General features: G+C 33.4%; 1 protein-coding gene across 5 annotated transcripts in view; it reads right to left on the reverse strand.

Moving 5' to 3' along the window:
• Positions 1 to 6001: 6001 nt before the first annotated feature.
• The window catches only part of PRPF40A (pre-mRNA processing factor 40 homolog A), a 53577-nt gene continuing 31744 nt past the window's right edge, over positions 6002 to 27834 (reverse strand). For 3 of the 5 annotated variants that reach the window (XM_037523334.2, XM_037523338.2, XM_037523343.2), the window contains 20 exons: positions 26577 to 26697; positions 26290 to 26343; positions 24813 to 24837; positions 23770 to 24141; positions 22605 to 22713; positions 21796 to 21860; positions 21319 to 21483; positions 20430 to 20538; positions 19472 to 19622; positions 18298 to 18431; positions 13445 to 13559; positions 13171 to 13274; positions 12967 to 13083; positions 12544 to 12681; positions 12182 to 12277; positions 10526 to 10612; positions 10345 to 10441; positions 10200 to 10261; positions 8938 to 9069; positions 6002 to 7040 (listed from right to left, as the gene is read on the reverse strand). In XM_037523334.2, the coding sequence (XP_037379231.2) occupies positions 6948 to 7040; positions 8938 to 9069; positions 10200 to 10261; positions 10345 to 10441; positions 10526 to 10612; positions 12182 to 12277; positions 12544 to 12681; positions 12967 to 13083; positions 13171 to 13274; positions 13445 to 13559; positions 18298 to 18431; positions 19472 to 19622; positions 20430 to 20538; positions 21319 to 21483; positions 21796 to 21860; positions 22605 to 22713; positions 23770 to 24141; positions 24813 to 24837; positions 26290 to 26343; positions 26577 to 26697 (2346 nt within the window). In that variant the 3' untranslated portion in view covers positions 6002 to 6947. The remainder of the gene's footprint in view (positions 7041 to 8937; positions 9070 to 10199; positions 10262 to 10344; positions 10442 to 10525; positions 10613 to 12181; positions 12278 to 12543; positions 12682 to 12966; positions 13084 to 13170; positions 13275 to 13444; positions 13560 to 18297; positions 18432 to 19471; positions 19623 to 20429; positions 20539 to 21318; positions 21484 to 21795; positions 21861 to 22604; positions 22714 to 23769; positions 24142 to 24812; positions 24838 to 26289; positions 26344 to 26576; positions 26698 to 27834) is intronic. The other 2 variants (XM_037523339.2, XM_037523335.2) reach the window with 1 other exon arrangement.

The following is a 27834-nucleotide window of genomic DNA, read 5'->3' on the forward strand; positions in this document are numbered from 1 at the left end:
TATACTGTTGTCTTTCAATGGTAGGCTTTAGCAGTTTAATATATACTTTTTATCTTCTAGAAACAGATGTTTTGCTACTTGAATTCAGAATCTATTTGTGGTAAGTTTTAAGAAAAATCCCTGCCTATAGAAATTCTTGATTACTTGCTATATGGAATGTGTGAACCAAATAGATTTTGATACTGAAACATACAGCTTCAAAATTTTACTTAAAATGTTTCCATAGAAGTAGTACCCTTCTTCTCTGGTTCCCCTAACCCTCCATTTTAAGAAAAGATGTGTATGTACAGATAGGACATGTGTGGACTGCATGGAGATTAACTTTGTACCTTTCACAACCACGTTTTGGCAAGCAGTTTGGCTCTCATTGCTGTGGTATTTGTAGTAGCTCCAAGTCATCAGAAAAGGTTATGTGCAACATTAGTATACTCTTTCTAAGGGAACAAAGAGATTTTTGACTTTAGAAAATGTCCAAGTAGCTTAGAAACACTAAGAGGAATATAAACTTAGTCATTTAAGGAATTATTGCATTAGGTCTTTGTTCCCTATTTAATATTTTTTCCCACTGTAATGGGGTTATATAGTGCAGTTAAAGCTTTATTATAAATGGGCACATTAATGGGAACATTTAGTAATAATCTCCAGTTTTTTAATGCCAGGAAAAGTGCCTCATGGTGGAAGAAATAAAGATCTCAAATATTCCATAATTTCAGAGTATTTTCAAACGCAAAACTGCAACTATAAACTCAGATGAGACAGATGTTATGTTTTGGACCTTGTATAACAGAAGTGTCCATTTTTTAAAGATGGTTACTAATGACTCAGAATTGAATTCTCTTGTCCCCCACTCCCATTCATTCAATTAAAAATGTAAACTCGGGGGCCTCCCTGGCGGTGCAGGGGTTAAAGTTTCAGCACTATCAAGCTATTGCAAGCCACTGCAGTATGAGTTCAATCCCCAGCCAGGGAGCTAACCCTCATAGTGCAGCAGACCTCTCCTTTCTCGCCTGCTGCTGCCCTCAGCAGTGTATTTCAGTAGATCTGCCTGTTCTGCTTTCCACTCTGTCTGGTGAATCTTCTCACCCCCTACACTTCCGGCCTACACCCCAGTTTTTGTATACTTAAATAAAAATAAATCTTAAAAAAAAAAAAAAAAAAGTAAACTCAGACCCATTAGAATTCCCTGCAATGAGATTCAAAGTCTAGAGACCCTATTAATCCAACAATGTTCGGCACAAAATGAGATTTGCTGGCCATCAGTAACTCTACTTGTTTAATGTATTAGAATTATCTAATTTTACAGTGGAAGATCACACCTTTTTAAATGAGCTTTAGAGTTCATGTACATTATTTTTTTCCTACATATTTTAAAAATTTGACCAACAGCTTTGTTAAAAGGTGAGGAAGTCAAGCCCCCATCTTTTTACTGTCATGGCAGTGTCAACCTCAGACTCAGGACATCTGGGTGTCTGGTAGACTAAGAACTTTCACCTACTTTATTATTTGATAAAAACTAAGAATTTTTTTTTCTTAGTTCCAGTTTCATAATTTTTATTAGAAATATCTGCAAAGGCGAATATACTAGCAAGCCAAGTTTGTACAAAAGGGTTCTTAATCTGTTAACTTTCCATCTCTTTGTAAACTAATACCCCACTATTTATTCCTCAAAATTGAAGAAACAAAGGAAGGAGTGTTGATACTTTCTTGGCTCTAACTTTTATAGCCAAAAGCAAGTAATTGTACTGAGAAAACAATAGGGGCAGATAGCATCTCATCAGAGAACTGCATATAAGAAATGTATAAAGTAAAAAGCTGACACAATTCCACCTTATGCAGTAAAAGATGCCACTTTTTCTAATAAATTGTTTATTTACAAAAGGTCTAATTTTATACGAGGTTCTTTACATCAGAACAATATATTAAACAGAAGAGAAGACATGGTAGTTACAAACACAAAAAATAGAAATCTTGTTCCCCCTATTACTCACCTTTCAGAACAAATCTTGAGTTTAGTTGTAGAGGTAGGCAAGGGAACAACAGCTACCAAAAAAGTTTGCAGGCAGAACTAAAAAAAAGATGTTTATAAATAGCAATTTAGATATCCCAAGGAATAGCATAGAAGAATGGCTTAGTTTGAATCTGATCTAATTAGGCAGCCAGTCTGTTTCATATTTTGATTGAAAATTAGGGTGAGATGTAGAAGAGGAGTTACTCAGTTCCCTGAAATGCAAGCATCAATATTCTGCCTCGGGCAATTACCATCAAATTAAGTCATTCACCAATCATAAGCAATGAGTGGCCTTGACTAGTTCCTATTGAGTCACAAAAGCAGTTATGGACAGTTTGCTGCAATTAAGTTTACGCCAGGTAGGAAATGAAATAAAACGGTGGGCTAGGGGGAGTGTGTGGATAATCTGTGCCACATCTTTTCACTTCTCATCTCAACATCAAGTCTGTTCCAGTAACATTTAAGTGCCTGCCATGTCACTATTACGCAGGCTTTTTTCAAAAATTGCCTGAAATAATTAGTTCTAAGCTTAAAATTTCAGTAGGTATTTAGCTATTTACAACAACCAAGTTATGGGAACCACCTATGTCCAAGAACAGATCAGTGTATAAAGAAAATATGGTATATATTCACAATGGACTACCACTCAGACGAAATCTGGTCATTTGTAACAACTTCAATGGGACTAGAGGGATCGTGCTAGTAAAATAAGGAGCAAGGCAAATTCTGGATGATTTCATTCATGTGGATATCAAGAAATGAACAGATAAAACTAAACTAAAGCAAACGAGAAATCTGACAAAACATGCTACCAGAGGGGAAGGGAAGGAAGGAGGGAGGGGGACCAATCAATGGATGATGGAAGATTTTGACTACTGTTGGTGGTTGATGTGATGTGGTAACAGTTCTGAAGAGGTATGAACCTATAACCCTAAATCATATAGAGTACTATAAACTGATGCTACCCAGAATTTTTTTTTTAATTTTGTGTCTTCTAATAAACAAAAGAATTTGATCATTTTTTATTCCTGGCTTTGTAAAAGCTGCAGTTGTAAAAATTGCAGTTGTTTTATCTCCACGATTTTAAAAAAAGTTAAATAAAAAAATGTACTTATTTTGTTATTGTGACCACTAGGACCTCTAGTGTAACACTAAACTATGGTACATTAATTTATGAATGCAATGTGAGAAAGGTATGTCCCATATTACCACAAGGGGTTTCCTTTCAATTCAAAAACCACTTGGAGTTTGCACGTCTCATTAACAAGCTTCTGGGTATTTCTGAGGTTAACAAGTTAAGGCGAGTGGCAGTAACTAAACCTTAATTGTACTTCAGTTATGTATGTAGCTTTAGTTTGGGATTAGAATGGTTATTCCAATGATGCTTTTACAAGCTCTTTAATACAGATGGTGTGTACCATGATGGATGCTGGATGATTATGTCTATCAACTAATATTTTACATTCAGTAAATGCCTAGTATGGTGCCAGGCACTATTCTAATCCTCAGGATATGGAAGTGAATGAAACAAAAATCTCTGCCCCCAAGGAATTAGACCATCATTTAAGTAACAACAAATGAAAAGCTTAAGAGCAAAGTAAGACTAAGGAAGGTAAGAATTATTTTATGGCATATACCATTACCATAATCAGAGAATGAGATTATAAGTCTATTATCATAAGCTTATTAGAACATATAGTTAGTGAAAATGACCAAAGATTTTATTTTGCTTTGTCTTTACGAAATAAGTGCAGTTTTACTAGAGAATGAGAATTAAAATTTGACTTTGTATTGAGAGAGATACAACCCCAAGGGAAAAGAAAATCTTAAAATGGAATTAATGTGCTCTGCCTCATTTTGCTTTTATAAATATTTATTCAGTTCTTAGTTTTGTAATTTACATTTAAATTACAGAATGTAATTAAATATCCTATAAACTTTAAAAGCATTCCTCATTCTTCCCTGGGTATTGTTTGGTTAGAAACTGTTTTCTCTCTCAAATAGCATCTAAGTTGAGTATACAGTCTCTTTACTCAACTATTATCAATTAAGACTGCCTTACTCCAGGCTAATCATTTTCATTTTATAGTTGGACAAATGAGCAAACCAAAAGATGAAATAGCTGTTGGTACTTGATTATTATTGACTTTACTAGGAGGTTAAAAAAAACTGATTAGTGAAAAAGATGAAGTAACCTGTACATTAAAGCTACTTTGGGTAATGAAATGCTGTCAACTATGCTAAAAATTGTGGGGACAATGCTTTTTGAAAAAACATTGTTATATAAATACACGTAGGGAAAATGCACACAAATTAACTGAATTTTTAATACAAATTCACTTTTTCCACAAAGGAATTGTGGATTGGGAGAAAATAAAACCATCAAATATATGAGATCTCGATTCTGACTATTAAGTATGATATGAAATGTATCAGTGAGTTTAAGCCAATAATATGATACTGAGAGGAAGAGAAATGCAACATTTACCTAAGTGTCCAAAGCTTAATTGGAAATTATAAATATTCCTTATCTGAAAACAAACATGCTTTCCTATTTGAACACTTTTGTTCAAATTCCTGTTTGAACATATCTACTCAATTCTAATAGAACTAATATATCAAGATATTTCACCTTTTCCCAGCTGAAAATTTAGAAACCAAATGTAACAGGTTAACAATAGTCATACAAAAACTCTTGCTTTAATAGAATCTTTCCAACACCTGTGCCTTCAGATCATACAGTATCTATCTAGCAACTAGCAATTCCCATTTGGTAAGATCAAAGGTAGACAAGGATTACAAACATTTCAAGACATCTTTTAAACCAAGATGTTCTGGTGTGAGTTGCAGTTTGTTCAGTTTTAAATTGTTTATAATAGGCCAAATAATTTTCACGGGGTAACTATAAGGTAATCTGAATTTGTATTGTCTTCTATGGGGTGATTTGAGGTTGTGATAAGACAATTATCTCTATAATAAATACAGAAATCTATTGTAAGGACATGCTAAAACACATCAATAGCTTTTTATTTAAATAGAAAATCAAAACTTTAAAGTTGTACTTAAAAAAAATCATTCATGGAAGTTATTAAAACAAAATTTTACAGTCTGAATTCTCCTGTGAAACATCACTAGTATTTCTGCTGATCAATATCATATGCATATTTTAAAGATTTTTTTACCACTGACTTCCATGTCAAGTGTTTAACATGATTAGCAATATAATTACTACCATTACAACGGGACCTCTGAAAATTAAGTCTAGGCAACTCCTTGTTGCCAAAGTTGTTATGTTTTGGTTCTAATATACAATAGAAGACTAACCTCAAGCAAGCAACCTGATTACTTCACATTTTCTAAAGATAGTGAGTCTCATTTTCTACAAACTCATGTCTTATTTCACAGCAGAAAAATGACTTGGCAGAGACAAGTTTAGAAACAATCCCGAGACTTTCAACAATAGATGATAGATTTAATTGAAACATAGGAAGGCAGGGTGGGAAAGAACTATCCTGGTCAGTAGTCCCACTTTCAAATTCATTCGGATGGTGAAGGAAAAAGAAAACGAACTTTTTGTTCTAATAATTCCCAACTTGAAATAGGATTGCCCCAAGTGTGCAAAATGGGGGGAAAAACACAAAAAACAAAAACCCCAAGATATTACCAAAGACTGCTAAAATTTACTTACTTAAAAAAATCTCCTGCACTGAAGGAAAATATTATAAATTACATTACTAACTTTCAAAAGTTAGCATGTAAAGAGTATTCTAGCTTCCAACCATTGCTTCTCTAAAGTATTCTGTAGGAAATTCACAGACCAAAAACAAATACGGGGCCTCAAGTGCATTGATTTGTGAAATTCTTAAATATTAAAAAAGGAAAAGTAACCTAGTTATGTGGGTAAGATGAAGCAAAATTTAGGTTAGTTTCTTTAAATGATGATACAATATTTTTGAGCTGAGCATTTTAAATAGAAATAAATACTAGTACACGCTAGAAGAGAAGGTTTAATAATCGATAAAAATGTACAAAAATATTCAAATCAGAAATGCTTTAGAATGTGTACCACGAAGTCAATGCTTCTCAATGAATAGGGAAGGTAAAAGACTTCCTCAATGGAGAAAAAAAAAAAAAAGCAAGAGAAAGATTGGATTAAAAAAAGACAACTGTTAAAGAAAATGTTTAAGTCAACATTGATTTTTGTTTTTAGACAAGGATATTGCAACTATCACTTAAAGTTTGGTGGCACATTCTTTAGTAGGTCCTTAAGGCAATATATTTAAAGTAATTTACAATTTGATTTGATGTTAACTTTTTAAACATCACCTCAAAATAATGCCCTCACAATAGCCTTTTTAAAATGTATTCAGATGTTTCATAAAAAATAATGGTGGCTTTATTATAGTAGTGCTCATTAGCACTACTATAGTTAAGGGTCTACCAGGTTTCCATTAAGAACACCTATTTCTGAGTTCACCATAAAAGATCATATTGGCTTTAACCAGTTGGGTAGTGCACAAAAAAGCAGTTTTGTCAGTTGCTGGTGCTTTTTTTGTACTACTAGTTATCAAAATTTTTTCATTATATCATCAAAATCCAACTTCTATAAAGTAAATCAAATCACCTAATGACTTAGACTTTAGAACAAAGTAGAGACATCTGCAGTTATCAATAAATTGCCACCTTTAATCCATCCTGCAGTGCCCTATGAAAGGGTCACAGAAAGACAGTTATGACCATATGAAAATATGATTCTTGATACAGAATCAAATGTTATTTTCAATTTCCTTTGCTTTTATAAAGTCCACAATAACAATACTTAAATGCACTTTTCTCCCTGTGATATAATTAAAACCCAGTGTCATTTCAATTGAACTTAAAATAGAGTCCCTGGTCTGAATTAGACTTTAAATCATACTGTAAACATATTTGGTATAATTTATTGATCATCATCCAGTTGCTCCAAAAGGGTCCTTCTGCGCTTTTCCAATTCGCCTTCACTCAGTTCACTGCCAGAAGTATCCCAATTACCCTGAAAAGACATTGAATATAATTATATGTGATGTTACTACTCAAAAGATTAAGTAGTAACGAGCCTTTGGAAAAAAGAATCTAAAATCTATCTGGATTTGGATTCTCACCCACAGAAACCCCCTCTTCCAAAAGCTTATCAATGATTAGCATTGCTAAGTCATACTAGGGGAGAGTTTTTACAAGATGCTACTAAATGGAGAATGGCATACACACCAGTTTCTTTTCATTCTTCTAATATAACTGAATGTGAAATCTTTCTCCATCTAATGGAAGTTGATTGCATAGGATCTGTATTTCTTGCTAATTTTGCAAAGATTATATGTTGTCCTACGTTTTATATTACAGAAAAGTTAAGGTTTAAGCATACTATATTCAAATAAGCGTACAATATTTATGAACAGGATAACACTTAGAATAAAAATTCAAATACTCTCCACCAAGGATGTGCATCAGAGTTAGCAGTGATGCACTGTGTCACTGCATCAGAGAATCCAAAGGAAGGACTAACAAGGCTTAGCAAAAATTGCCAGTGGTAATTCAGTGGCCACTTTGTTGCTAAGCCCAAAGCATTTGGAAGAAATGGCAATGCTAGGAGAACACTGTATTAAATGTGCTCTGTCATTTAGTCATGTGTCCTTTAATGATGGACTACAGTCTGAGAAAGGCATGGCACATAGCATGCTTTGCATCCTGGCTGTTAAAATAGCCTATGGAGGGCCCCCCTGGTGGTGCAAGGGTTAAGATGCAACCTATGAAGTTATCTGCAGCCACTGCAGCATGAGTTTGATCCCCGGCCAGGGAGCTACCCACATGGCGCAACAGACTTCTCCTGTCTCGCCCGCTGCTTCCCTCAGCAGTGTATTTCAGTTGATCTGCCTGTTCTGCTCCCCATTCTGTCTCTGGTGAGTCCTCTCACCCCCCACACTTCTGGCCTGTACCCCAGTTCTTGTATGCATAAATAAGTAAATCTTTAAAATAAAAATAGCCTATGGGACCACCATCTTATAGGTAGTATGACACTAACCTCAATATTGGTAAGAGATGCATGATTGTATACACACATATGAAGGGGAAAAAAGGACTAATTATGTAATTTTTATTGAACTTTGACTTTGTTTAGCCCTACAAATTTGCCCTTACTTCTTCCCATCAATGATTATTTTTAAGTTACTAGACTGTTACTTTTTGAAGTTGGGCTTAGTATCCAAAAATTAAAAGAAAATAAACACTAAAAAAAGAGGACTGGATTTAATAATAATGACAACTGTGGCTATCTGGGGGGAGAACCCCAGGTTAGTATCTTAAATTTCATATTTCTCAAAATATTCAGTTGCACGTCTTAAGATTATGCAAAGCAGAAGACCATATCCTTTCTTAGGGGGTTAAAGTATCGTTACAGAATGCTATGGTGTTTTAAAGAAATACAAAATCAAGGATATTCAAAGCAGAGGTCATTCATGACTACATATATTAGAAAAATTATTTTCTGTGAGATATAGCTGATTTTCACTGTTTTCATCAGTGGTAATAAACCTGAAAACTTTTTTTTTTTTTAAAGATTTATTTATTTATGCATACAAGAGCTGGGGCTCAGGCCAGAGATGCAGGGGGTGAGAGGATTCACCAGCGACAAGAGTGGGGAACAGAACAGGCACACTAACTGAAATACACTGCTGAGGGGAGCAGCGGGCAAGACAGGAGAGATCTATTTCGCCATGTGGGTTGCTCCCTGGTGGGCCAGGGATCGAACTCATGCTGCGAGGCTTCAGATTGCTTCATAGTGCAGTGCCTAACTCCTTGCGCCACCAGGAAGGCCCAAAAAGTCTATTCTTTAACACTATCACATTTAACCACAGTATATCCATTTCTATATTTTCAAAATTTTAAATACTTACAGAATCCTTTCCAGTCTTTTTCTTGGGCGATTTGTGCTTTGATTCTGATCTCTGTCTAGTTCTTTCTTTTTCGCTTTCCCGGTCTTTTTCTTTTTTATCCTTTTCTCGTTCAGCATCTGACTCTGGAGAGTCCTATGTAAATAAAAAATAACATGTCAGCATTTTGATAAAGATACCACTCTATTTGTAAAATCCTTACCTAGGTAATATTTAAGAACACCTATGTATCAGGGTATGTGCTCCTAGAGTGATAAAATTTGTGTTAAACTTCAAGGATTCTAGGACATTTCCTAGATTCATGGGTTAAGACTGGAATTAAAATTGGATCATATTTATTATGTTAAATGTAATAATATGTAGGGCCTCCCCGGTGGCGCAGCGGTTGAGCGCTGGGTTGCGAAGCTGCCCGCAGCCTCTGCAGCGCCGGTTCAATACCCGGCTGCTCCCCGGCCACCGGAGGAGGGTCCCGCATGGCGCGCAGACCTCTCCTGCCGCCCGCTGCTCCCCTCAGCAGTGTACTTCGGTCCTTCCGCCTGCTCTACTCCCTGCTCTGGCTCTGGTGAATTCTCTCACCCTCCCGCGCTTCTGACTGTATCCAGTGCTTGTATCAATCAATCAATCAATCTTGTATAAATAAATAAATAAATAAATCTTTAAAAAAAGTAATAATATGTAAATGTAAACTTTTTTCCCACTAACCCAATAAAATAGTTTTGACATTTATATATATATATATATATAGAGAGAGAGAGAGAGAGAGAGAGAGACAGATGCTGCAATTAGCTTAATCATTCCATCAATAGTTTGTAAGTAAAATTCTTTCTTCAAACTGCTGACATTTAAGGCATTCTCAGGGCCTAAGTGGTCATTCATTGGATATTCACAAATTCAAATGAAAAACTAAATCTCATTCAACAGGTCTGTGGTAACACCTAGGCCCTCAATTTTGAAAAAGTTCCTTATGTGATTCTAAGATTAAAAAGTAGAGGAAGGAATTGTTTAAATATTTAGACTTGTTCTTAATAATACTGCAGTACATACCTATAAACACACTGGCTTTAAAATGAGACATCTTAGAGAAAAAGCCTGAGTTAATATCTTAACACTATGGTTTGTTTTTTCAAAACTCACTAAAAGACTAATGGAACATTAGGTGAAGAACTAATATAAAATTTGAGTTTACAACACCTGAATCTAGTCCATGGACTACAAAACTAAGGACAAAAGCCTAGGTGCTGTGTGAAAATTAAAAGTTGACTTACAGATTTATGTCTCCTCTTCTTGCTTTTTTTCTTATGTTTTTTTGACTTCTTATAACTTCTCTCTAAGCAGCATGAAAAACAAAAGTGTCAGAATTTAAGGACATCCAACGATCAATAATTTTAATCAAGTAGTAGATATGCTTACCAGACTCGGCACTAGAAGAATGTTCTGAAGCAGAACGAGACTCTGATCGCTGTCTCTTCTTCTTTGAATGGCTGTCGTCATCATCTGAATCTGACCCCTAAATAGTAATAATAATTTCTTTCACAATGATGCTAACAAATATGTTAATATACTTAAGGTACCATGTAATAAACTTCCTTACTGATCGAGAGCGGGAACGTTTCCTGTGGTGTTTTTTAGACTTTTTAGAGTGTTTCTTGTTCTTTGAATGATGATGCTGACATTCATGCTGCAAGGGCAAAAGAAAAAAAAAATCAAAAGTTACCTTTAAACAGCAGGCCCTACATTCATTTATTTAGACAGCTAAACACAACAATGTTAAGAAATATTAAAGACAATGGTTTTATAGGAATGAGAATGGTATGGGTTAGTAGGGAGAATTCATATACTGCAAAGCATAATCTGCACAACAGTCATCACTGCTTTCAAAAACAATGGAAATACAATTATAGCCACAAATAGTCTTTCTCTGTTTAATCTAGCCTTAGTGGGTTAGTCTCGGTATCAAGACAGAACTACCTCAAAGTCATCCCTGAAGTTAATTAAATAAGGTTGTTTATGTGTAAGGTTTAAGTATGTGCAAAATCTTCCTCTTTTTTGCCCAAAGACATTTCCTTCTTAGATTATCTTTGAATGTCTTAAGTCAGATGCTAATTTTTCTGCTTTTTTACTTCAAGGTCCAGATACTTGAAGTCCAAAACATTCCAGTGTGTTCAGCCCTTCCCTATGCCACCATCCTTAGCTCCATTTATGACTTCATGAAGATGAAAGAATCTGGGAGATTCTTGAATTGTGAAAGATAGGGAAAAGACATTACTAGAGCTGGGCTTCTCAAATGTACATTCTCGAGCTAAAGAACCTTATTAAAACACTGATTCCAATGCAGGATTTCTGCTGATAATGCCTGCCTTTACATTTCTAATAAGCATCCAGGTAATGCAGATGCTGCTCACCTGAAACACACTTGAATATAAAAGATCTAGAGCAAGCTAGGAAATAACAAAGGGTGACAGAAGAAACTACTGTCAAAATTGACATTCGTCAAGCACAATAATTGCAAACTAGTGACCTTCTATGCCCAATTACCATGAAAAACTATAATGCCAGCTTTCAGCTTGCTGGAGTTTATCTACAACTGGCAAAATCAGCGTATCTCTTAAAGCTTGTTTGATAATTGAGTCAGATGGTTTGGGTTGGAATCGCTCTCTTGCAAATTACTGTCTCATTTTGTTCACCTGTAACTTCACAGGGTTACTGTGAGGACTGTATTCATGTGTAATACATAAAATAATTATAACAGCGCCTAGCCCACAAAGGCACCAAAAATTGTTATCCAATTGGTCAACTTAGCATATTTACTGTACAAGTGCCTACCTGAAATCTTCCAAAACCACTCTTCAACTAATGAACTAATATGCAATTTAATCACTATTAAACAGAAATGTACTACTTATTCCATTATTTTTCACAAACACCTAATGTACTGTAACACAGAAATTTAAAAGCTGTGTTTTCTATTTTACAAGATTTTAAGTTGACTACAGTAGAAAGTGTGTAGTAGCTAGACTGCTAAATTCTGAACATTCTAAAATATGAATATAGTCTCCATAAATCTTTACATTCCTATGCAATTTTAGTTTGTTTCACAATTTCTACTGAAAAAAATCATTCTATAATCATCCCAGGGAAGTACATTTTCTACAAAAACAGTATGATTTAAGAAACTTCCATCATACTAAATCCTTTAATTTTTTTTTATATATTTATATTTTGTAGTATTTCAGAGTACTAAAATTACCTCAAGTACATGCATAAAATCTTTAAATATTCGCTTTCTTTCAGATTCTAGAGTTATGTCCTCAAATGCTGGCTCTTTTACAAATCTCTCCCGGATCTGGAAAATTCAGACATGGAACATATTATGAATATCAAGAAAATAAAATTTAAGGAGTAACATAGCAAGTGAAAATTATGACAAACTGTCTCCTTAGTTTTATTTCTTTAAAGCCCCAATTTTTTAATAAATACTCTTTAAATGGAGCACGGTCCAAATGTATTTTCAAAAATTACTCTAAAATAGTAACTATACAATGGGAAAAGAATTAAAACTATTAATTGTAAATTAGTAGTTCATTAGAAAATAATTACAAGCATACATACATCTTCCCAGACAGCATCCAACTCTATTGGAGGAGTAGCTTGTTTCAACATACTCTTAAATGCAGATTCTTTCCGTTTCATCTTCCGAGCCTCCTCTTTTTCTCTTTCACGTTCACGGGCTTCTGCCTTTTCTAGTAACTTTTAGAAAATCATATTTAATATAAGCTACAATGGTGAAATTATTAATTTTTGTTAATATAGTTCATATTCTTACATATTTTCCCACCGTTTATATAGGCCAATCGGTAACACCAGTTAATGTGAGCAAAGGAATTTTAACTCAGCACATCTAAACATTTTCTTTCACATTACTCTGAAAGACCATCTACTCTGTGATGTCCTAATCATGTTCCTTTACTCCCAAAGTCTACAGCTTAGGTGCTGAATATATTAAAAATTGCACTACTGTTTATAATAACTTACACTATTGAAAGCCAACTTAATATTCCCGGCATCTAATGTGGTTGATCTTTTAGTTGAACTGATTATTGCCACAAAATCTTCAAAAGTAGTATTAACTTCAACTACAAATCCCTTATCCTAAAAGAAAAAAGAAATCTTATTAACACAGGAACACCATGCCCATTTTTAAAATATACTACAGATTAATGTAAATATACCATTTACCTTTAGAATGTCTTTTATTATCTTCTTCTCATCATGATAACGTGCTTTAAGATCCTCAACATAAAACTTGAAAAGGTCAAGTGCAGTTGATCCTAATGAAAAAACTAAAGAAGTCAAAAGCTAGCTCTAACCAAAGAGCTGCAATTACTTTTTTTGTTTATAAAACAAAATAAAGCACCCACCCAACCCTCAACACAAGCACTTTATGCCCCTCCACCCTGCCCCCAGCCCCTCCCAATTACTATCATAACTATAAATTAGGAAAGAATCTCACCCGGCTGACCAAGCATATTAGTGAATCTAATATCAGAACTAATTGTTGGATACAATTCCATCCAAGATGACATCGAATGCAGTTGTCCGTGTTCATGCAATTCATCTAAAAATATCTGGAAAAAAAGACCACCACCACCAACAAAAAACACTGTACTGAAAAGTCATTGTTAAGGACATTAGAAATATCAGTGTAGCTTAAGAACGCATGTTAAAAAAAGCAACATTTAAAACTTCTACCAAAGCCATACCAAATATGTTTAGGTACAAAGAATACACACATGTAAGGAAAGGAACAATCTCCTTTTAGGCAAAATTTTGTACTTCAGAGAAGTATCTAGAAAATCCTAGTTTACTATCTCTAAAGATAGAAACTTGCATCTCAAAAAAAAAAAAAAAAAGGTAAAAATTAAGTCAAAATATTGTATACTGTCTACATCAAACGATGAATACGGGTTTGCATGTTTCCTATAAGTAAGTTTTGTTTTATAAAACACAGTGACTAATGTGTTTTGCGCTCTTCATCTTTCTGAATAAATGTGGACCTCTAAGAGGAAGATGTATAATTCAGGGGAAACAGAAATCAAGCTCATATCTGACTTCAAAACATACTTCCTTTCTTCCAAATACTATTATACCTTAAAACTAACTCTTTATATATTTATTCCAATTTCTTTTATTCATTTTAAGTATGTTGACTTTCAAAGCAACATATTGAGATTTTAGTACTCAGCAATTTCTACATTTGCTGCTTCCCCAAAACCTCAGTATAATCCTATAACCTAATGTCCTTAAAAGAACTATATAAGCAACAATTCTGCTCCTAAAATTCCAACACCTGAACTGTTCAACTTGGTAGCAACATTCAGTTTGGTATCCACTGGTCAAATGTAGTCTCTAAGTACATGAGATGTGGCTACTTTGAACCGCAGTGTGTCATAATTTTTATTACCAAAAAAATTAGTTTTTAAAAATACTGATTACATGTTAACAGTTTGAAAAAAAGACTACCATTAATTTAAAATTTTAAGAAATGCTGTGGCATACACATTTTTATTGGCTAGCACTGCCCTGAATAACACCAGGAACCTACAACTCTTCTTCTCCAAGAATAAGCATGTACATACAGTCACAGATTTTTAAAATTCTTTCTTCTAATGTTCTATTCTTTTGTTCCTTCCCTTCAACAAAAATGGAGTCCCTTATTAACCCTCCCTTGCTGTGTGATCACAAGTTCTTCACTTGTTCCCTCTATGGCATCCCTAAAATACCTTAGAGACCATATTCAATTTCCACTCCACCCTATCTGCTTTGATAGTATTATTTCCAAGTTGCTGACATCTGTATAGTCACAGAATTTTGAGACTGAATCTATTTCAATAGTGAATTCCTAACCTGAACTAGAATCTTCCTAGGAATATTTTTCTTAAAATATGGATTGAAATCTAGATTTTGTAATTTTACTTTTTAAAGATCAATACAATAAGACTGAAGTGAATTCAGGTTTGAAAACCACTATGCTATGGTTTCTAGAATGGTTCTAGAATGATGGTTATGGTTCTAGAATGATGATTACCAGAGGAATAAGGAGGAGGCAGGGAATGGGGAGAAGGAATCAATTGGTTGATAACAGGTGACTGTATTTCTGCGGTGGGAGTGATGTGATATATACAATTGCAAAGGTGAGAAACGGTACACCTTCTGAAACTTATAAATTGCAAACTTCAAAAAAAATAAAAAAAGAAAAAACTAGATGGTTCTATCTTATTTACTAATCACAATGGGGGTGGGGGGAGGAGCCTAGTCTTTACATTATAGAAAGCAAGTTCTACGTACGATGGCCAAGCCTCATATTCTCCTCTTGGAGAAGAGGTCCCTAACCTTGGTTCCAGTGACATCTAGTACTACCACTCTGGGGGTAGGTACACAGTGAGTCCTGTACATTGCACACGGAGCAGCACTTCTGACCTCTATCCATCATGATGCCAATAGCTTCTTCTACCCAAATCATAACCATTAATAAAATCATTACTTGGAGCATCAATCTCACTGCTGCACAGCCAGCCCAGTATTTCTTTACCCTTATCTCCTTAATATTGTTCATAATACAACTATGCTTGAATTCTAAACCTTCTATGATTTTTTGTTTAACAAAAGATAACCAATAACATTCAGTTTCTTTCATTCTCACCCTCTTGACTGTTTTTTTCTTACTCAATAAAAACCATTTTCTTAACTCTGAGCGTATTTGAACTTTATCATCAAAATATCTTAGAGAAAGGACTAATTTTGCTTCTATTTAAATTATTTGGCAACCCTCTGACTTTCCATAACGGTAGTCAATTAACACCTTAAATGCTGTATCTAATTGTTTTTCAGGCTTATTTAATGAAGATTCTTAACATGTGCCTTTTTGGTGGGTTAAAGAATCATGGCAAGGGCTGGTAAAAACCATGAACTATTGAGCTGCACTCCCAGAATTTTATTCAGCAGGTCTGGTATAGGGCTTGAGAATTTCCATTTCTGTAATATCCCAGGTGATGCTAATGATAAATATATTAGGACCATGGTTTGAAGGTCAGTGCTCTAACTCAAAAACACACCTTGGCTTCTGAGACACTGTACATTCCCCTTTAAAACATTTGGTCATTTTTTTCCATCTTGATATGAATCCAAAAACCAGATTTTAAGATTTAAAAATACAAAACAAAACCGTAAGTTCCTTGTTACAGATGGACAAGTATTTATCACCTAATTGGTAAATTGATATTTGATAAAATGTCAGCTATCATCATTATGGAGAATGTTCTTTCATCCATGATTTTTTTTATTTCTAACATCAATTTTCTCTTCTAATTAATTTTTTATTGGAATTCTAAATACACATCGACAGGTAATGCACTAGTATAGGAAAATTATCTAAGTAATAATAAAATGCTAGGGCCTCCCCTGGTGGCGCAGGCGGATAAGCGCCAGGCTGTGAAGCTGTCCACAGCCACTGCAGTGTGGTTTCGATCCCGGATGGCTGGCGAGGGTCTCACATGGCAAGAAGACCTCGCCTGCCTCACCCGCTGCTCCCCTCAGCAGTGTAGTTCGTCAGTCTGCCTGTTCTGTTCCCTGCTCTGTCTCTTGTGGATCTTCTCACCCTCCCACACATCTGTCCTGTACCCCTACCCCTGTTCTTGTATAAATAAATAAATCTTTAAAAAAAAGTGCATTAAAAAATAATAATAATAAAATGCTAATATAAATTGCATTAACAATCAGAAAACATGCCAGATGTCTATCAGGTCTACACAGCCTTTACATTTCTCGTCCATTCTCTACAGCTCTGACACAATACATTCTTTTATATTTTCTGTGACCCAAATTTCCTTACTTAATTATATTATTTTATCACAGGTTTTTCTTATTTTAAAACACTGCAAAACCATCATCACCATTAAAATTTAAAGTCTACAGTATTAACTCACCTCTTAAAATTTAATCTCTTCTTCCCAGGTACATGGCTTAGTTGAAATTTAGGTTTTCCTGCCTCCTTTTTATCTAACTGTGGGGATATGACTAAATTTCTCAGCAACTGAATATGAAGAAGGCTAGAACTTGTACATCACAGGCTTTTTAAAAAACCTGCCTTTTCAACTTCTTCCAAGCTCATGGGAACAATGATCATAGGAAGAATGTAGTCCTAAACATTCAGAGAAGATTAATGGTCTAGAGCTTTTCTCAAAATATGCGTAAGGAGAAATCAGTATCACTTGGAAAATCATTAGAAATATAAAAATCTCAGAAGCCACCCCAAATATAAAGAATCAAATTCTGGTGGTAAGACTCAACAATCTGGTCATAATAATCTTCTGAACGATCCTTTGGGATACTACCTGGATAACGAAACCTATCAAGAGAAGTTTTTATGGAATGAGGACTGAAATAATGCTATTAGCTGTGGCATTTAAGATAGCTAGTAACCATTAGCATAGCAGGCAGAGTTTTTCTAAAAGCCCTTAAAGTGATTCTGATGCCTGCTAGGTTTTGAGGAACACTGCCTTAGGGATGGTACTATGTTCTACTCTAGACCAACTTATATTAAGACATAAATTTCTTATTTAAGCCACTGTAACTTAGCATTTATCCAAATACAGTGCTTTAATGGAAGAGACCCCATAATTAAGACTACAGATTCAAATTCTGACTTCATTATTCACTAGGTTAATTTGGGAAGTCACTTCACCTTTCTGAGCCCATTTCCTCATCTTTAGAAAATAATATAACAAAAGTTTTACATAAGTACAACAAAAGGAGTTTTAACCAAAGCACACACAGTAGTAGTATCTACTCTTAGAAAATAAGACTATCAAAATTAAGAGACTATAAATTAAAAATGTATAACAATAAAAAAAATCAACTAATGCTAACTGCTATTACAATCATTCCTGAGACAATATGGTGAAATATGTAATACAAAAAGTTCATTGCTTCATAACAGTTTCCATTATAGAGAGAATAAAAGTGATACCTAAAGGTGAAAATGAGCTATATAAAGGATTAGTAATTTTAGCTTGTATATATGACATGTAAGAATTGTGGCCTATGCCTAAATTTTAATACAGTATTCTCTAATTTATCAGTGCTCAAATACCAAAATTATCTATATTCTAATGTTTACCTAAACTAAAATGGCTGTTATCGTTAAGTGAACTCATAACTAATTACAGGACATTTTAAGAGTTGTATGTATCTGGATCCTCTTAAGAATGTCTAAGTCATGATCTGGGCAGATATCTCAAAATTGTTTGTCATTGTTTAAGCTCACTAACTCTATTATAAACTTAAATTAAAAGAGAGTTTAATTACCTGAAAAGATTCTCTATTTTTACGTTGTCGTCTCCTTTCTCTCAGCAAACTCTTTTGTTTTTCCTCCTCTTCTTCCTTTTCTAATGCCCGAATGTGTTCTTCAAAGCAAATTAATGCATCTTCTTTATCCATGTCTGAAGTTTTAATAAGAAAAAAATCAAAATGTAGGGCCTCCCTGGTGGCACAAGGGGTTAAGACGTAACCTATGAAGCTATCTGCAGCCTCTGCAGCATGAGTTCAATCTCCCGGCCAGCCAGGGAGAAACCCACATGGCATAGCAGACCTCTCCTACTCGCCCGCTGCTCCCCTCAGCAGTGTACTTCAGTTAATCTGCCTGTTCTGTTCCCCACTCTGTCTCTCGTGAATCCTCTCACTGCTCACACCTCTGGCCTGTACCCCAGCTCTTGTATGCATAAGTAAATAAATCTTTAAAAAAAAAAAAAGAAAAATTAAAATGTCAAAATATCAGTAAGGAAAGTAGTTTAAGCATTGCATTAATTCCCTACAAATTTCAAATTCACCTTTTTAAAATATCTTATTTCAACTCAAACATGACATCTAAGAAGAAAACATTTAAGTAAAATTCCCCAAAGATGACACTAATAGCTATCCTGACAGCTAGGATGTAACAAAAACCATGCACATGACATAACTAATGAAAGTTAAAAAATCAGCATTTCAGAATTACCCAATTAGCCTTAAAAGTATAGAATTCAAGGCTCTATCCCAAACCTAGTGAAACAAGCTTTTTAGAAGGATAATCAAGAAAGCTGTAATTAAAAACAACTCTGGATAGATCAGAAAACATCTTGGGGAAGTATAATATAAGACTAATATACTTTTTGCATATATCTAAGGTTATTACTTCAAGATAGCATGTGTTAAAAGTGATAATCTGGTTCTTACTGTTACATATAAATGTCAAAGAACAATTTTAACTTTTACCTATAATTATTATAGTTCAAGTATTATCTAATTAAAGATAATTTGAGATTTCTCAATAAATTTTGTCCTGAACCATAAAACTGTATTAGAAAGAATAAACCTAGTTGCAAATAAAGAATACATTTTTTCAAAAGTGGATAATTCAGTAAGTGACATAAAACAAAGTATGAATTCTCTCCCCAGGACAACTTTTATAAAATTTCTTCTCCCATTTAGGCATTATTCTTACTCTGTAATTCCTCATCTTCAGCAAAAGTTGGATTATCCATCAAATACTGTTGGGCTTCAGACCAAGTAGTAGAGTAAGTTACATTAGCCATGTTGTCAAGTATGTTCTTTAAGGCTTCCCAATTTCTCTTTCGCAACTGCTTCGCTTGTTCCTAACACAAAAAAATGGTGACACAGGTTTTGCAGTTAGAAAAAAATTACACTTAAACTGTATGAGTGAAGGTCTCTTTACATTTTGATAATGAAATTTCAAGTGTCACCCATTTACTTAAGACATAAACACTTTTATAAAGCACATGCCTAACAGCCTGGTTTGGCATTTACCTTTACCTCTCTTCTAAAGCCAGAATTTGGAAACCATGTTTCTGCTCCTAGTCCATAAATCACTCAAGCTACCACTATGCATTACAGACAAGATCTTAGAACTAATGTCGCTGTGGACAAGTCATACAATGTATAAATGATAAGTTCTTCAACCACTTTGAACTATGTTCAAATTTTTGTTTTTAACACTTGCATTTCTATCTCTTGAAAATGCATAGTATAAAACGTAACAGGACATAATAAAAAAGACATAAAAAAAGAGGTGTTTTAAAACACTATCCTAACAGTAGTTTCATGAAAACAATCATTTTTATACTATCATTTTTATAAAAAAATTGTAAATGAAAATGTTAAATGCAAAAACAGTGACCAGTTTTTAAATCTCATGAGCTAAGGAAAAAACATTTTATCTTTCAAAAAAGGCATAACAATTTATGATAAAACAAGTAATAGTTGAATAAATCTATAAATATCATGACCATATCAATACTTATTAATATGGGAACTACTATTTTTAAATATAATTTCTAATGAGTATATCACTTGCATCATATAAATTTGCATGAAGTAACCAACAAACATGGGCATGTTATTTAAAAATTAATAAATATGAATACCAAAAACTAAGTGAATACCTTTTCTTTTTTTGAAAGAAAGAATAAAACATCTTCGTAGATTTCAAGACGATCACGTTCTGATATTGCATTCCAGACTTCCATTTCTCCAAACATCTGCTCTGCTTTTCTGTTAAAAGAATTAAATTTTATGCTGTTATATAATAAAATTAATTTCAAACTACTACACTAAGTTTAAAATAAAAAAATGAACATTCTTTTCCACTTTAAGTTCATGACTGTATTAAAGGAAAATTCCGAATAAGAACAAACCAGCCTAGGCCTCTCATTTCTCCTTATAGAGTGATAATTCTCACTGAGCAGTGTTTTTGTAGTCAAGACTATCTCTCTTTCTTAGAGTAGCTAGAGAGACTGCTAAAATATCTATAGAACTAAGTTATAGATTTCAAAAACCCAGAAATTCAGTTTACAAGTAAAATAGGACAATTTATAATCAAGATTCCTTCACTAAGGCTTTACTGAATGAGGGAAACAAGGAAACATTAGGAAAAATGAACTTAATAGTGTATTTAAAAATTTAAATCAATCACCCACAATTTTCATAAAGTACTCTAAAGAAAGCAAGTTTTCATAATTAACATTTTGAAATGTCTTAATGAAAATACTTTCATAAATATCAAAAATTTCAATCTTTATGTTAAGTAGAAAGGAGTAATTTTCATTATTAAATTGGTTTTTCTCCTCTTTAGATTCTAATTAATAACCTGCCAAGTCTATAAATTGAATTTCAGACTTAACTACTGATTTATACGTTACAAAACCACCAAATTTAGAAACATTTAGTTTTATTTAATGTGCATCTACTTTGGATTAGTTATTACACTTGGCAAAATGTCTGAAAACTGAAAAAGTGCAGTAAACACATACCACCCATCATTAAAAATCTTACTTGTATCTGGTTGTGGAAGTCATTTTCTCATGATTTTCAAGAAAACGCTGAAAGGATTCTTTAGCCTCTTTGTATTTTGATCTGGCTTCTTCTTTTTCTTCTTTTTCTGTCTGGACTTTATAGGCATTAAAGGCCTGCTTTTTTTCACTCAACTTTGCCAACGCACTAAGTAATGAAAAATATCAGGAAAGACGAAGTAAAAACAGGATAACCTAAAGTCAAGCCTTTGAAATTTAATTGATTTAATTCACAAATTCAGAAAATTTTAGTAAGATATTTAAGAGATGATTATAGAAAATTTCTACTTTAAAATAATTTTAATTTCATTGGTAGCAAGATGCTCAAATTGCATTAATAAACCTTCACTTTTCTTTCACATCAGACATAAAAAATATTATTCTTGGTATCTAAAATAACAAAAACTTTTTATTTGCTATGCTCAAAGTGGAAAATAAATAAAAAAAATCAAAGTATTACCTGTATCGTGGATCATTAATGATCATTTTCATTGCCTGCTCCCATGAAGCATTGGATGGAACCCGCTGAAAATCATTTAATGAAAAATTAAAATTTCAAACACATACAACAGAAGTCATTCAAGAGGAAACAAAGAATACTCACTGCAAACATTAAGCATTTTTCCTTGCAGAAGTTTGAAAAAAGGAGTAAAAAATAATTTATTGAAGAAAAGAAAATCTGGGGTAATATGCCTATAGGCTTAAAGACAGTTTTTGATTGAAAGTCATCATAGAAATGTTTTTAGAAAAAAAAATGCAAGAGAAATTCAGTTCACTTTGTTATAATAGTTTCTGAATGTATTTTCAATAGAAACCAGGTATTGCACATGGATGGAACTAGAGGGAATTATGCTCAGTGAAATAAGCTAGAAGGAAAAAGAAAAATATCAGATGTTTTCATTTATAGGAGGAATATAGGGAAACCAAGTAAGATTATCAGTTTAAAAAAAATATTAACCGTACAAAACACAACAAAGCAAAAACAGACAATTATGAATCAGAGACATACTGCAGGGGAGGAGGAGGGAGAGGGGTCAGAGGGAGAGAGGGAGGAGCACAGGGGACTGAGGTGATGATGCTCGGGTGCATTGGTGAAGGAAACTCTATGGGGACTACCCCTGAGGGGGTGGGGGGAAGCAAATATTGTTTAAAAATGAACAATGATGTAAAAAATACATATATATAAAAATAAAAGAAACCAGGTGTTGCAGTATTAAAGAGCAACTTCATTTATTATCACATTATATAAATATCTGTAATGTAAAATACCTTTTCTTTCAATAATTCCTTAAATGCTTGCTTTGCCTCCTCCTTTGTATTCCACGTATATGTTTTTTTGGCTGGTTGGCTTTCTTCCTCTTCTTTTTTGGGAGTAAAACTAGAGAATTTAAATATTATTTGTTACTTAAATAAACCCATTTCATATAGAATAATGTTTTATTTAAATGTCTGATGTTGAGCTACAATTTGACAAATTTAGAATTGTCTCCTATATCAACCCTGAATGTATCTAAACCTAAATTAAAGGTATAGCTTTTTTCTAGTTTTTCAATTAACACCCGCACAAAGGCCAAAATTAAGGTCAGCAAATTATAACTCAAGTGCCAAATACAACCAAGGTGCATGGTTCTAAAAATACAGCTTTACTGGAACACGGGTATATTCATGAGCATATATACTATTTATGGCTAAGTGCATGCTACCACAGCAGAGTTTAGTCACTGTGACACACTTAACCCACAAACTGAAAGTATGTACTCTTCAATAGTTCAGGAGAAAGCTTGCTGAACAAAGATTTCAAACAAAAATAATTAATATATCCAAGAATTCTCAACTGTACTTGTTGAGGTCCTTATGAAGAAGTTATATGTGACAAGAAAGTTATATAATTTTATAAAGTTTTTATTTGCTATAAAAAAACCCCAAATACTATAATATTAAAGGAAGAGACTAAACTAGTTACTTTGTATCTACTAGTAGAGTGGTAACTTCCACAGGTTATCTATTTGTTCAATACCAAACTTCCTTGCAGTGCTAGGCCACATTTGAAAGTGAGGCAAATTAAAGAAAATCAGTAATAACATTCCTTTAACAAAAATTTTGGTATTTATTTATCACAGATGTTCTGCATCGATTTTGATTCAAAATACTGCACCATGATGTGACAGACCTTGGTTACTAAGGTTTTTGGCACCCCTTTAAATGTTTATGTCACTCTGTCCCCAACTGTTTCCTAAAACTTCTGTTCAGCTTTGTGGTACACTTTGATAGCATGGCTACACAAAACTCAGCTTTGAAAATGGTACGTTATCTATAGGCTATGTTTTAATTTTCCAGAATATCTTAAACACTTAGTGGACAATGACTAAACTGGCAATTTCTTGTGTTTATGAAATTTGCTACTGAGTTACAGAGGACAAGCCATTAAACTTACTCCGCTACTGTTTCCTGCTTAGATGTTTCTTCTCCAGTGTTACTGGATACTTCACTTTGATCCTGAACAGCAGGAGTACTAGTAAGTTGAGCTTGTTCTTCAGTTGAAATTGTTACTGTATTTTCATTATCTACAACAGTAGCAACAATGGAAGTAACTTCAGGCTCGGGAACAACTGGAACAGTTCCACCCACAGTATTAGAAGCAGAGGTTGAAGCACTGGCATTAGCTGCAGCTGCTGCAGCTGCTGCTGCAGCTGCTGCAGCAACAACAGCTGCTGCTGCTTCTGCAGCAGCCATGGTGCTCATTGTAGTCGGAATTTCTGTTGTAGGAACTGGGGCTGTTGATGTTGTGGTGCACTCTTCTTGCTTACTATATATTTAAAAAAGAGAAAAGTAGCCATTTGTTATTTAATCATGAAGCCAAAGCAAACTTTCAGTAATCATAAAATCAAATAAATATAATGGAACTTAAAAGGACTTGGTAAAAATCAGTGTTGCCAAACTATTAGGCCATTCAAAAAGATAAAATCACAGACTGTGAGTTACTGCCTTGATTTAATTCAGCAAATACCTGTGATAATGTATGACAGGCACTCATGCAATAGGCTGCCTATTTCCAAAGGTCCAATAACTGTCAGATTGTATTATATCATGAAATTTGACCTGAACCATAATTTTCTATTAAGTTTAAATTTTATCAATTTTACTCATTAAAAGGCAAACTTGACGAAACAGATCACTGATGTGATGTTTCATTCATTTTCAAATTAACTCAAATCAAATTTGGGCTTTTTCTGTAAGTTTTCTTAATTCATAAAGGATACAGTTCAAATGCAAATAATCATTGTCTACTAAAGCATCATTTGAACATCTTGAGTAAATATTTCTGTCCCTGCCTCAAATCTCCCACCAACCTCAAACCAACAGGTCTAATTTGTCAAATATTTGCATTGTAAAGGAACTAGACAGTTATTGATAAGATTATAGGAAACACCAAATTTATAACTTTGAAAATTCATATTGATGTCCAAAATTGCTTACCTGCTTTCCTCAGCTTTGATCATAGCTATTAAAGAAAAAAAAAGAAGTTACCTACTACATAGTTTTAAATATACAATCACTGAAAACAAATTTAAATGGAGATAATGAAGAAGTATCATAGTAGGGTTTAATTTATCATCCTTAAAAAAAAAAAAAAAAAAAATCACCACTTTCACAAAGCAAATGCTTGCTCCAAAGTTCCAGGGCAGCAGTTAAAGAATGAAGACAAAGGTAGCAATTTTTAGGAAAGCCTCTCCCCATACTATTATTTCCCAAAAGGCTGTTGCCTATTACAAAACTCTCTGAAACTACTGCATAGTTCTGAAATAAAACAAAGCAGTACTTTCCCCAGTGATAAAACTTTGATTTTTTTTTTAAAGTTACAAAATTCAAATGGGATCAAATTCATATTATGAAATTCCAGCATATATATACTAGCATTGACAGGTAAATAATTATGTACACCAACTATTTGCAGTAGGGTTATATCAGAAATGAGCTTGATATTTCTTACATAAATTTTAAATCTACCTATCTACAATATTATAATCAAAACTAGTATAGAAACTTCAATTGACCTTTAAAGATTTGCGGTTAGTAGTTCAGCTTTTATTCTACTTAAAGTTTTCTTTAGGGGTACAAAAATCTCATTTGTTCAGCTTTCTTAGGGAATTGGGGTCCTTCATGGAAGTGATAAAACAAAAATTCTTTATGAAAATATTTCAAATTACCACTTTAAAAGGATCTCTGAAAACCTGTATATAATGGCTGACAAAACATACTAAAAGGAGTTAGCACTAACCTATTTTTCACATAATCTAAGTTAATGAGGTGATAAGAGGGAATGTAAACAAACAAGATCACAATGCCTTTAAGAAAACTTTAATTCTTGTCAAACATCATTCCACATTGCAGACAACTTTATTAGTACCATTCTCCTATGATCATTTGCTTCTAATCTGAAATAAGTTTGACATTAGATTTCTACTAAAGAGAGAGTAAGAATGAAATTCTCAGTTTTCCCTCATTATCTCAGCTATTTTAAGTCTTGGGTTTTATAGTTAAGTAGTAAGTACTTCTAGATTTTCAGAGGTATTCTGCATTGTTGGGGATGTTCAAAAAAACTTCCTTTGTGCATATTTTGTTTCCTAATTCTCCCATTACAAATATATCAAGGCTGTTTTGCAATGCTGAATGTAAATAAAATCAGCACTGTAATTGCAGTCAAATAAAATATTAAAATTTAAACAGAAAAGGATCAAGGTTCTTTGTTATCTATTTCACAGATTCCATGTATGTATCAACCCTCACAGTATATTTAGACTACAAGCTCATTTATAATACAACCCTGAAATGAAAAGAATTCTTTGAATTAGAGATTTCTCACTGCAGATTTATCCAATCATGGTTAGTGACTATTAGTGACATACTCTAAAAAATGTTAAATGACAGAAAATGAATTATCAAAGCAGCTCACCATGCAGGTTTGATTTTGTAATAAGACTTCCAGCAACAATGGTATTCTGGTATCCTAGTTTCAGTGGAATCAAATCAAATAAAAATCTATTTAAAATCTATAGAACTGAGATCTAGAGCAACAAGAAAATAAGAGCCCATAAAACTGTTACATTGTTTAACATGGTCTAATCATTTAATTAAAAAGAAAACCTTCTGGGGAACAATCCCATGTGCGAAGGACTGTTTTACCGTGAATGACATATGTATATGTGTTTAAAAAATTAACAGTATTTTTTCCTGTTTTACCTTCAAGATCCTCAAGTTCTTTAGGTTTGGCCCAGCGTGATTCTTTTGTTTGCGAATTATAATAGTAAGGCTTTCCAGAGTCAGATTTGTACTCCTTCCAAGGGCATTTAGATAAAAGTTGCTAAAGGAACATAAAACCCTTAGTTAACAGAAATATGTTTATCATATTCATCATTCAAATCACTGATTCATTAGATAATATCAACTTACATAATTTCAAAACTGTGACATGATGATAAGTTACAATTATAGGACACCTACACAAAGTGATGTTACATGAACTGAATGTTATTTAACCTTTACAGTAAGACTGTTAACACTGATAGTATTAATAGGCATTCCCAATTTACTTAGGCAAAGTAAGGTGTCTGAGGCAATATACCTATTAAGAAGCAGAGGGAAGATTCAAAACCACATCTATTTGAATTTCAAATCCTGTATGTTCTCTTTGTCATTTTGTTTCCCACCGTAAATAAAAATTACTGTAAGTAAACAGACTTCTCAAATATGAACACAAGATGGAAAAACCAGTGTGGGGAAAAAGAAAAATGTGGTTGCTTAATTTCAGTTTCATGATAATTTATTATATATCTTATGTAAGGAAACTATAAATATAATTAAATAATATGTGAAACTGATGAGGGTGGTATGAGAATACTATTGAAAACTTAAATCTAGACAGAGTATTTTGGGCAAATACTAAACCAATACATATCACTGACTATACGCCAGTGTTGGGTTAAATAAAATATTTTGATATCTACCAATATACCTTTCCCAGGTATTACTATGCATAGTAAGCGTGGTGACCTGGAAAATGCTTTTATATCCCTAGATTTCTTAATTGGGGTTGCATGGGTGGGATGATATGCTGCCAATTAGGAAAAGTGCCTTAAGTATAACTTGGAGGTTTCATATCACTCTTAATTAGGACTCCATAGAGTTTCTAATTAAACCATAGTACTTACTGCTTACCAGTATATTCTTCTATCTTCTGTTTATATTTTGAATGGTGAAATTTGCAACATAAATTGAAATCTAGGAATTTATTTTTTTTTTTTGTGGAGGGGGCAGGGTGGGGGACAGATGGACATTTTCCACTAAGAGAAAGACAATTTTCCACCTAAGAGAAGTTAATTGTAATTTAATTTCCTGTCCATTTCTCCACCCACTGGAAATTTTTATGAACTCAGTAAAAATCATTTATAAAAACATTTAAGTTTGATATAAAGAAGACACTTGCATATTAGAATAAAAA

This window comes from Talpa occidentalis, unplaced genomic scaffold, assembly GCF_014898055.3.
Source record: "Talpa occidentalis isolate TD23 unplaced genomic scaffold, MPIMG_talOcc4v2.1 talOcc4.3, whole genome shotgun sequence".
Lineage (NCBI taxonomy): Eukaryota > Metazoa > Chordata > Mammalia > Eulipotyphla > Talpidae > Talpa > Talpa occidentalis.